Here is a 12306-nt window from a genome sequence, read left to right on the forward strand (position 1 = left end):
CATTTGGAGGAAAATGTCCTCAGGGACAAAGATAGAGAGAGGTGGGGGGAAACTAAAGACAAAGAGAGTGTGTGTGTGTGTGTGTGTGTGTGTGTGTGTGTGTGTGTGTGTGTGTGTGTGTGTGTGTGTGTGTGTGTGTGTGTGTGTGTGTGTGTGTGTGTGTGAAGCAGGTGAGTGCTGATCTCACACCTGAACTGGACAGAATGGACTTTAAGTGTGCGAGAGTTGGAGCTTTGAGTAATTTGAATAGTTATTGAAGGAATTCATGCCAAGCTGGAGACAGAAAGCTGCAAGATACACAACAATCAAGGGAAACAGTACGACACTATTATGGAAGGAGAGCACAGCATCCAAACTGTAGCCATTATTGTGCTTTGCTGTGGGGCCGTCAAACTGCTGCACCTACTGGGAGTCATCTCTGTGCAGGGTGAGTCCCAACAAAAACCACTAAACTCCATTAGAACAGTTAATAAGCAACAGAGGTGAAAGTAATGGATTACAAGTACTCATGTTACTGTAATTGAGTTGCTTTTATGGGTACTTGTACTTTTTGGGGCATATTTCTAAATCAGTCATTTTACTTGTACTTAAGTACGTTTTAAAAGAAGTAATTTGTTACATTTCTACATCCAACCATTACTGAGTAATTGGTGTTATTATTATTGTAAGGACCGCATAGGTCCCTACGTGTGTGTCACCCAGCAGGGATGAGCCAACCCTTTTTTAAATGTCATTTATTGTGCAGAACCTGGTCACAGTGGATATAAAATCATTTAATTTTGGTCATTTTCTTTCGTAGTACTGTTTTATTAATGGAGCTGTAATTGTGAATGGGAGCTGTCACGCCTATATGAGGTGATCAGGTCGCGGGCGCCAGGCGCTTAGTGTTGTGACGTCACACGCCAACGACACACTGCTCAGAGCTGCAATACCGTGGAGCATACCTCTTTGTGGATTGTACCGTTGGGTTTCCTCGATCATCCATTGACGGGTAGGACAAGACTTCGCGGAGCTGCTGGGATCATCTGGTTCGACTTCGGATGCACGGGAGGGCAGCTGCTTGGTGTTTGTGAGTAACTGGGCTGCCTATGGCCCCGTAGCCAGCTACCTGTTGATACCAGTGTGTTCATTTTACCCCGTAGGACCGAGCCTGCGGTGGGAGCAAGGCATCGGGGTTTTGGACGTCAGCGTGCATGGACTTTTGATGGACTGATAAACTCTAGTTTTCTCGCGCCATAGGGCGTAGTTTTGTGTTTGGTTTTTGGTTGTACATGGGTTTACGCTCGAGCGTTGGGGTGGGATGTGCTTTGAACTGCCCGAAATACAAGGCTAATACCTATAAGCCAAAGCTATTTTATGTGTTAATGTGTGTGTCGGCTTTCATCCCTGCTGGTAGACCGATCCGTCCGTGACCTGAAAGTGTGTTGTAGCTTTATTGCCTTGGAAAAGACAGGTGAATCGTTACAGAGTGGTGGCCCGTACGGGGACCGCGGATCAGGTTCTCATTCATTTCAGCGCTTTTATTCGTACTTTGCTATAAACGGACTGACGTTCGTAGCGCATAAATATGGCGTAACTCCCTACAGAACAAGTCCACGGCATTGTATTTAGCGGATAGAGTTGCTGGGGTTAGTGTCCAGGCCGGTTGTTTTACGCACGCATGCGCATAGGGTTTCGGTTCACGTACGCCCGCGCACAATTATAAGCCCGAACCGCTGCAAAACTCACTCACTCTCTTAAAAAAAAAAAAAAAAAAAAAAAAAAAAAAAAAAAATATTAATTAACATAAAATAATAATAATAATAATAATAGTAACCAAAAAATAAATAACTAAATAAAAATAATAAGAATAAAAAAGGGAAAAAAAAAATTAAAATTACAACAATGAAATAAATTGGGAACCAAACTCAAAACCCATTCTTATAAGCAAACCTAGCCTCTACACGTTCCCTATTCACATCTACAGTCTCCTGGCGCATTTGGATTGAATAATGGAAGATCTGCCACCAGAAAGGGGGTTGGTGGACCCCGAAGAGACTGAAGGGGAAAGGGTAGTAGACGCCAACACCGACCCGTACCGCCATATCACCGTTAGGCAAGCCAAAGACGGGGTACCAGAGCTCATTAGCCAACTCGAAACTATGTATTTAAATGAGTCCAATGAACAAGAGCAAAATACAGTCACAGCTGAGGAAGAGAATGATGAAGGCTCAGAGGCCACAGAGGCTGTAAGGGAGCAGCTCCAGGCCCTACAGCAGACGGTGGACAATCTGGAGGTCCGGCTTAAAGAGGCGGTGGACAGTACCCTCAGCAGAGAAGATGGCCTGAGAGCGGGTATGGAGAGGTTAGGGAGTGAGTTAAAAGAGTACGTGGACGCTAAGATGCAACATTTTGACGAAGTGGTCACAGCCTGCCTACGGCGCAGGGATGAAAAGTGGAGCGAAGAGCTGAAACAAACCCTCGCCAAAAGTCGGTTGACGTGGAAACCCGCCAGTTACTCCACACCTGTCGCCCCTACGTCCTTCAGACGCCAGACACCTAGTGACGCTACTTTCTCCATACCCCCAACAACTCCTGCTTTACCGCCCATCCGGATGGAATTTCCCCAGTTTGGTGAATCCAGGAGCTCTGCGGATATCATGGACTTTATCGAGCAGTGTGAAAACTTCTTGGCCCTTCGGCCTTTGTGTGATGCGGAGCTGATGGGTACTCTCAATGCTGTTTTAAAGGGTCCGGCACGGAGTTGGTGGGTAGCTGCTCGCAACACCATAAACAGTTGGAAACAATTCAAGAAGTCCTTTCTCGAAGCTTTCCTGCCCTCGGACTATCAGTCAGAAATCGAGGAACAGCTCCGAGCAAACGTCCAGGCCCCAAACCAATGTCTGAGAGACTTTGCATATGATCATCGGGCCCTCTGCTTGAAGTGGAGACCAGACATGTTGGAGGGAGATATTGTGAATCGTATCCTCAGTGCATGCAATCCAAGGCTGGCTAGCGGGTTACGAGGAACAGTGACCACGGTGGAGCAGCTGGTCAAGGTGGGCTCGCTCATTGAAAAGGACTGGAGTAACACTAGAGACTACTGGAGCCGCGTTCAACAGACCCACCCCCCTAAAAAAGCGGGGAAAAAATCGGACCATGGTCCAGGTCGGAATGCTGGGGCGGACCTTGCCACGGCTGTGGGCGAGCAGTCCCTATTGGTAGTGCCAATCAGTATTCGTGGGTCCAAGGGCGACGCAGTCCTAGATTCAGGATGTACCTACTCCCTGATGAGCCACACCTTATGGAAGGCTGTGAGAAAGGAAGGCGAGATCCTAGCCCCGAGTGAAATCCCAAGGTTCGTTATGGCTGATGGACAGGAGAACAAACCTAGTGGAAAGGCTACCCTGCTCCTCACCCTGAATGAGTTCCACGGTACGCTCACAGTCCATGTTCTAGCTGATGGCCACCTGTGTATGCCTTTGCTGCTCGGTCTCGACTTCATGACCATGTCTCAGATCACCCTGAGACCACACCTCAGGAGGTACACCATGCCAGGAGGGAGGGAATACACATTTCTCCCGAAGTCAAGATTGAATCTTCAGTGGGATCACCAAGCCCCTTCGGTGCACTTCTATGTGGCTGTGACAACTCCCAAGGGCGACCAATCTGTCATCCCCCTCCTAGATTCCCAGCCCGAGGCGGTGCGGCCGCTGCTGCAGAAGTGGCCAACTGTTTGGACTGTGACCACTGGGACCACCGAGGTGATAAAGCACAAAATAGTATCAGCGATGAGATGCCAGTGCGACGGAGGGCTTATAGGGTGTCCCCAGAGAAACGAAATGTCATTGAGGAGCAGATTCAGAAGATGCTTGAGAACAATGTAATCGAACCATCTACCTCCCCCTGGGCTTCTCCTGTGGTCATCACACCGAGGAAGGATGGTACCCCACGGTTCTGTGTGGACTATAGAGCCCTAAATGCCAAGACACAGCATGATGCCTATCCTATGCCCCTAATACACGAGATCTTAGAATCCCTGCAAGGCGCCCAGCATTTCAGCTCTTTGGATCTCCAGAGCGGATACTGGCAGGTGGCTATGGATGAAGAGAGTAAACTAAAGACTGCAATGACCACTCACCTTGGCCTGTTCCAGTTCAAGGTCATGCCATTCGGTCTACGCAATGCTGGGGCCACGTTCCAGCGTCTGATGGAGATCGTTTTGGGTGACCTCAGGGGAAAGATCTGTTTTGTATACATCGACGACATAATTGTGTTCTCAAAGACCCAAGAACAACACCTGCACGATCTCGAAGCTGTGTTCGCCAAGCTTCACCACGCAAACCTGACGCTGAATGTAAAAAAGTGTCACCTGCTCCAAAGCCAGCTCACTTTCCTGGGACATCTGGTGTCGGGCAAAGGAGTAGAGGTCGATCCAGCGAAGGTCTCAGCCATTACAGACTATCCCCCTCCAACCGACCTGAAAAGCCTCCAGAGGTTCCTTGGGATGGTCGGCTGGTATCACAAGTTTATCCCCAGGCTGGCGGACATCGCCGCTCCCCTGAACCATCTAAAAAAGAAAGACATACCTTGGGAGTGGTCCTCGGCCTGCCATGCTGCCTTCAACCATCTCAAATTCCTATTGCAATCACCTCCAGTCCTCGCACAGCCACGACTTCACCACAGTTTCCAGGTTCACTGCGACGCAAGCGATGAGGGGCTGGGAGCTGTGCTAATGCAAAGTATTGATGGGGAGGAGCGACCCATAGCTTATGCCTCAAGAGCTCTCCAAGGTGCTGAAGTGCGCTATTCCACAGCTGAAAAGGAATGCCTAGCTGTGGTGTGGGCTGTAGAGAAGTGGAAACATTTCCTCGAAGGGACCATTTTTGATGTGTACACCGACCACAGCGCCCTGGCCTGGGCGTTCAACTGCCCTAAAACATCGTCGCGATTGACACGATGGACCCTGCGCCTCCAGGCATTTTCCTTTCGGGTGCACTACAAAAAGGGTTGCTGTAATATCGTACCTGACGCCTTGTCACGTGCACCCCAAGGTTCTGAAGGGCAAGTTCTCTTAGCCGTTCCCAAGACCTACTGGGCTGACCTACCAAGATCACTCCAAGAAATAGCTGATGCTCAAAAGTTGGACCCCACCTGTCAAGAGCTCGGTCCCTCTACAGACCAACCCAGTCCGGGCCGTATTCATTGCCAACTCCAGCAGGGTGTGTGGTATAGGGGGGTACCATCCAAACATGGGGGTTACAACTACCAGCTAGTAGTGCCTGCGGCGCTGGTGCCCCAATTCCTGGCGTATTTCCATGACAGTCCCTTCGGAGGACATCTTGGTAGGATGAAAACGCTGTTGAAGGTTCTTCAGGTGGCTTGGTGGCCCACGGTCCGAAGGGATGTCTGGAATTACGTTCGCATCTGCAGTACATGCCAGCAGTACAAAAGCCCCAATGAGAAACCAGCTGGACTCCTCCAATCGTCGGAGGTGAAAGACCCAGGCGAGATGATTGGGGTGGACTTCATGGGACCATTCCCCCTCAGCAAAGATCGAAACTCCATACTGATGGTAGTGGTGGACTACTACAGCAGATGGGTTGAAGTGTTTGCCATGAAAGATGCAAAGACACCCAAGGTCTGCAAGATCCTCAAGAATGAGATTTTCACGCGCTGGGGAATTCCCAAGTTCATGGTGTCGGATCGGGGACCCCAGTTTACGAGTCAGTTGATGGCCCAAGTGTGTGAAACATGGGGCGTGACACAAAAACTCACCACAGCATACCACCCCCAAACCAACATGACAGAAAGAGTCAATCGCACCCTGAAAACTATGATGGCCTCCTATGTTGGAAACCATCACCAGGACTGGGACAAGTGGCTACCTGAGTTCCGTTTGGCCCTCAATACCGCTGTGCATGAAACCACGGGGGCCACGCCTGCCAGGCTGACCCTGGGAAGAGAGCTGAAGGGGCCACTCGAGAGACTAGTGCACAGAGCTCCAGCGCCATACACATCTGCATATCTCACCCTTCAAACACACACACAGTTGCGGGAGGAGGTCGAAAAACATGTGGGCGTGTCCAAAAATAGACAAGCCAGGTACTACAATGCACGACGCAGGGATGTACACTTTGCCGTTGGTAGTCTGGTCTGGGTTAGGTCGCACCCGCTGTCCAAAGCTTCCGTTAAGTTCTCTGCTAAACTTGCGCCTCGATGGAAAGGGCCTGCTAGAGTAGAGAAGAAATTAGGCCCTGTGAACTACCAAGTTCGCTGGATGACAGATCAGGGGAAGGTGGACACTATTAACGTAGTCGACATGAAGCCCTTCTTCGGTCCTGATAAGCCGCTGGCTGGGGGGGGGGGGGAATGTAAGGACCGCATAGGTCCCTACGTGTGTGTCACCCAGCAGGGATGAGCCAACCCTTTTTTAAATGTCATTTATTGTGCAGAACCTGGTCACAGTGGATATAAAATCATTTAATTTTGGTCATTTTCTTTCGTAGTACTGTTTTATTAATGGAGCTGTAATTGTGAATGGGAGCTGTCACGCCTATATGAGGTGATCAGGTCGCGGGCGCCAGGCGCTTAGTGTTGTGACGTCACACGCCAACGACACACTGCTCAGAGCTGCAATACCGTGGAGCATACCTCTTTGTGGATTGTACCGTTGGGTTTCCTCGATCATCCATTGACGGGTAGGACAAGACTTCGCGGAGCTGCTGGGATCATCTGGTTCGACTTCGGATGCACGGGAGGGCAGCTGCTTGGTGTTTGTGAGTAACTGGGCTGCCTATGGCCCCGTAGCCAGCTACCTGTTGATACCAGTGTGTTCATTTTACCCCGTAGGACCGAGCCTGCGGTGGGAGCAAGGCATCGGGGTTTTGGACGTCAGCGTGCATGGACTTTTGATGGACTGATAAACTCTAGTTTTCTCGCGCCATAGGGCGTAGTTTTGTGTTTGGTTTTTGGTTGTACATGGGTTTACGCTCGAGCGTTGGGGTGGGATGTGCTTTGAACTGCCCGAAATACAAGGCTAATACCTATAAGCCAAAGCTATTTTATGTGTTAATGTGTGTGTCGGCTTTCATCCCTGCTGGTAGACCGATCCGTCCGTGACCTGAAAGTGTGTTGTAGCTTTATTGCCTTGGAAAAGACAGGTGAATCGTTACATTATTATTTTATTGTTTTCAATTGTACATTTTGACAAATCTTTTATTTCATACAGGTGCCTTTGTGGAAAATAAATTAAGTTCCAATTGTCCAAGATTTGGTCTCTTTTTTAAAAAAAAAAAGTTTATACATGAGATGTTTACTGTATGCAAGGGAACCATGGCAAGATTTATTACCAAAAATAAACATGGGGGTGAAAGTAATTAGTAACTTTTTCAATCAAGTAACAGTACTTCTACTTGAGTAGGATATATCAGTAGTCTTTACACCTCTGGTAAACACACATCTGTATTATTATTATTATTATTGTTATTATGAGAATGTAGGAATTGATAAGTGACATTCTTCATAAAATAAATAAGAATAAAAAAATTACATCTGAATCCTCAAAAAGCCAAGTTTAGGTCTCAGAATGTACACTGTGTTTTAGTTGATTGATATATGATGAAATACATGCTGCAATGATAGGGAGACCTACTTTAATCTTCCACCATGAATAACTTTGAGCTATTTATGGATGGTTTTTTTATGCGTCTGTGCTTTGAATGTTGTTTCATTCATCTTTTAACGGCTAATATACCATCTGGCTAAACGGACAGTTAAAAAGTGCTGACACGTTTTTTATAATCCATTAATCTGCACTGTCCTTGAGAATGGTAATGAGAGTTATGGAGCATTAGTAATAATTTACTGAGCATCTGCAGCCTCATGACAAGGTTTATACAGTTTAGTGTGTTATTTATATTTTTATGCTCTGATGTCAGGCTTCAGGACGTGTGCATGGAGGAAAATCTCCTATCATCACTTTGAGCTGTGTGAGGTATTATTATAATGCTGATAAATCTTCCTGAATTTAAGATAAATCTTGGGTTTTTTTTCTTTTTACAGTATCATCTCAATTTGACCCCATTCAATGTTTATCTTTTTTTTTATTTTTTTTGCTTCTATTTCATTACTTTTTCTAAATTGATTAAGCATAAAATTATCATGTTATTTTTTAAACGTGCTGAACACATATTGCACGCATTTGTGTTCCTCTGGGGTCAATTTGACCCCAAGCTATTTTAGCTCTATAAAACTTGTGTTCCCGCAAGGACATTGGTAGTTCATACAAACGAAAGGTGGAGCAAACATAAAAGCTTGAATGGCTGCCATTTACCCAAATCATTGCTCATTGTGGTGTCTCTCTCTCTCTCTCTCTCTCTCTCTCTCTCTCTCTCTCTCTCTCTCTCTCTCTCTCTCTCTCTCTCTCTCTCTCTCTCTCTCTCTCTCTCTCGGAACATGAGCTCTTTCACAGTGAAAGTGACTTTGTGCATCTGAAGTAGTAAATACCTATGTACAGTATATGAGAGGAAATGGGTGGTCAGTCACCACCATCAATCGATATGGTTCAATCAAAGAAACTAGGAAAAGTTGAAGATGTCGATGTAAACTTCTTTTGTTTACCGAGTTAGGGCCGGAAAAAAATCTGTGACCGCAGCCGGTGACAGTTTCCTGGTTTGTAAGAGCAATTAAAAGCAGCACAAGTTGTACTTTTGACTAAAAAAGTTGCTAAATGATCTAAAAACCAGGCTGAGTGCTTCACTCCAATAGAAAACAATGGGATGTTTACAGGCAGTGGGGCCGTGTGACATCATCAATCACGTGATTTCAAGATGGAGGAACACAGGTTCTAAAACTGTATAGTAGTAGTTAATAAAACGAATACGTTGCGTAATAATGTGTTTTGTTTTGTTTTCTTCTGATGATAAAACAAAACAAAACTGTAAGGTAGTCCCATTTTTATAAGGCAATTAAATAAATATGATAGCTAGATATTCTAAAGTACGTTTAATACATTTTAGGCCAAAATCATACTTTAAACATCATTATTATCCTCATTGTGTTCAAAGGAGACGCAAACTCCCTCACTAATACCTACTAACTTGGTTTGGACTGCCCTCTTGTGTCCTTACATAGCTGGCACACAACATAAGGATCAAACTGCACAGAATCAGTTGGTTCCAAACTCCATGAGCGTTTAATGGATGTTATCACATTATTCAAACTATTCAAAATGCAACTCTTCATATATTTAATTAGACAGTTATTATTGTTATTCATACCTAATGAGCGTGTAATCATAATCTAAGCTTTTGTTCCCCTTTCTACTAAATTATGCACGCACATAAGAGTATGCATAATTATTACAGAGTAGATTGCCTGTGGGAATCTGTGTGTGTGTCCTCTTCCCTCCCCTGCAGCGAGGACAGTAATGAGTTGTTAATGATGGGAACGTGAAGGCAAAACAAGAATGACCTTCACCTATTTCTCTATCTTTCATGTTTTTAGATTGCAGTGTGCGATTTTGTTTGATACGTGATCTCGAATCATTCTGTCTTTGGTGAACAAGTTTTGTTGAAAACATCTTTTTCCAGTGACGTGCCGTGAGCATAGGGTAGGGTAGGCAGGGCGTTGCAAATCGAGACCACCAATGTCGACACCAATGACAATTCCAGATGTTTCTGCTGGCAAGTGTTAATCAAACAAAATCAACATTGTAAAACACCAATAAAGAAACATAAACAATTATTCAATATAGCCTCCATACTCTCCCAACAAGATATATCTCATGACACAGCAGCACATCCGAGAAAACGACAGCAACAACAACTCGAACAGCCTCAGTGAGGCGCATCCACAAAACCAATCCTTCCTTTTGTACCATTCACTGTAGAAAATACAAGCAATGTTCTGACCTTACCTTTGCTGAAGGTCTGGTCGCTCAGGAGTTGGTCTCCCATCTTTATCGTAGTTTCTTTATCGTCTCTAGCGCTGTCATCCTGACTGTAGGGTTATCCCACCCACGAGCTAGAGAACGTAACAGCAGCCATGCTGTATCAATTCATTAATGCACTCTGAATGTACGATAGCATTTAGCATAGCGCGGTTACGTCCAAAGGCAGCGTAGAGAGCTGCCTTTTTACGTAAATGGTTTTCATCTTGGTGAACTGACTGCACATGCGCAAACACATAAAAACACGCTATGGAAACATAGACAGAGCAGCAATGTGCTTTTGAGAGAGGGTGTGGCCTCCTCCTGCCTTACAGCAGAGTGAGACTGTGCAGCATCTCTGCCGTACCAGGAAATAGCGATGTTTAATCATTTGGTCTATGAAAAGCACAAAATGCTGACACTGTCAAACTTATAGGTACTGTAGGCTATCGGAAATGGAAAGATAAATAATTTATAATTATATTATAATTAAAACAAATAATCAAAATATCAATTCACTCTTGGGTAGGCACTGCCTACCTTGCCTACCCTGACTGCACGTCACTGTCTTCTTCTCCAGCTCCTCGTTCATGGAAAAGTCAATAAATGATCCTATTTAATGATCTTATTCTGGTGTTTTTGTTCTCTGTGTGTGTGTGTGTGTGTGTGTGTGTGTGTGTGTGTGTGTGTGTGTGTGTGTGTGTGTGTGTGTGTGTGTGTGTGTGTGTGTGTGTGTGTGTGTGTGTGTGTGTGTGTGTGTGTGTGTGTGTGTGTGTGTGTGTGTGTGGGTGCCCTCAGACAAAGCAGACGATGACCTGGAGATGACCATGGTGTGCCACAGACCAGAGGGCCTGGATCAGATGGAAGCTCAAACAAACTTCAATAAAAGAGAGCTCCAAGTGCTCTACAGGGGTTTTAAGAACGTAAGTGACTCCACGGGGTTTGAATTATACCGTTTCACTTCTCTCACTTTCTGATTTCCATGTCCTTCTGTACTTCCAGGAGTGTCCGAGTGGAGTTGTTAATGAGGACACCTTTAAGCAAATATACTCCCAGTTTTTTCCACATGGAGGTGATGGTGTTTTTGCTACAGTAGCTGGGTTTCCATTACAGATTTTTACAAAATCAAGCAATATTTCTAAATATCAACAAAGTATAATTGCACTTTGAACGTGTTTCCATTGAAGATTATTTTGGAGCCCTGTAACTCCCGTAAAATCTCATCCCGCTAAACACTTTTGCAGGAAGATGGATGCTCCAAACCTCCTTATAAAACTCTGCATTCCTTTGTTGTCTAATGTGGCAGTAATGATTTTTAAGTATAATGCATAGAAATGTCCCAGTCTCCTCTTCTGTCCACACGTACCACGCCATGTTTTCTCAGAGAGAAATGGTCATGTGACCAGGTACGTCACGTTCTGTGACTTGTATTTGCGGAAAAACTGTTTCCATAATGTCTGTAATTCCTCCACATGAAAGCGAGAAACATTTTTAGCAATATTTGAGTGTTTTTTTTTTGTTTTGGTTTTGTCCAAACCTTAGGTGTTTTCAATACCAATTTTTATTGCGCTATTTAGATTTTGCACATTTCCAAGGGTAATGGAAACGCAGCTAATGACTGGTTCAATGTAGCTTCTGTTGAGTGTCACACAAACACTGTTTTTCTTCTTCAATAGATGCCAGCTCATACGCCCACTACTTGTTTAATGCCTTCGACACAGGAAATACTGGCTCCATTAAGTTTGAGGTTTGTATCAGCATCATTTTACACACATCTCCTTTTCATATAGAAATGATACAGCAATGTTGCACTAAAAGAAGGCAAACAATATATTAGATCAGGGGTTCTCAACTGGTCTCACCGTGGGACCCACAGTTTGCTACAGTCATTAAATCGAGACGCAGATCTTTTTTTTTAATTCAACCAAACCACATATAGTTGTTTAAAAAAAGCTGTTGAAAACACACATATACTGTATAATCTTTTTAAAAGCATAAATCTATATATTTTCCTGTGTAACATGCATTTCACAGCATGCCTGTAAAATGCAGTCAATAAAGTTGTGGAACAGCTCTTTCACAGTGAAAGTGACATAGAGGAGATTGTGTCTGAGACTGAGGATTGTGTTGAGGAGGACCCTGATTCTCATTTAAGAGAATAAGAGTGTCAACCCTACAGCAGATATGATCCCTCACAAAAATAAGAAATATAATGTAGTGCCTTTCACCACTTCAACAGCAGGATAGACTTAGTGGATGTGCACTCCAAATTAGAAAAGATTTAGGTGAAAGATTTTCAAGATACACAAACTCTAAAACTGAAAGTTTGACCTGATGGTGGCGCTGCAGGAAAAGTCATATCATCACCCTAACCAATAGGGTTCATGCTCTTGTGG

At 44.8% G+C, this 12306-nt stretch overlaps 1 protein-coding gene across 4 annotated transcripts in view; it reads left to right on the forward strand.

Annotated features, from left to right (window-relative positions):
• The window catches only part of kcnip1a (Kv channel interacting protein 1 a), a 100527-nt gene that overhangs the window by 79815 nt on the left and 8406 nt on the right, over positions 1–12306 (forward strand). For 3 of the 4 annotated variants that reach the window (XM_028459325.1, XM_028459324.1, XM_028459323.1), the window contains exons 2-4: positions 10709–10833; positions 10913–10982; positions 11587–11657. In XM_028459325.1, coding sequence (XP_028315126.1) covers positions 10732–10833; positions 10913–10982; positions 11587–11657 — 243 coding nt within the window. In that variant the 5' untranslated portion in view covers positions 10709–10731. Of the gene's footprint in view, positions 1–6588; positions 6759–10708; positions 10834–10912; positions 10983–11586; positions 11658–12306 lie in introns of those variants that run through there. The other variant, XM_028459326.1, reaches the window with a different exon arrangement.

The sequence above is a fragment of the Gouania willdenowi genome, chromosome 10 (assembly GCF_900634775.1).
Source record: "Gouania willdenowi chromosome 10, fGouWil2.1, whole genome shotgun sequence".
Classification (NCBI taxonomy): Eukaryota; Metazoa; Chordata; class Actinopteri; order Blenniiformes; family Gobiesocidae; genus Gouania; species Gouania willdenowi.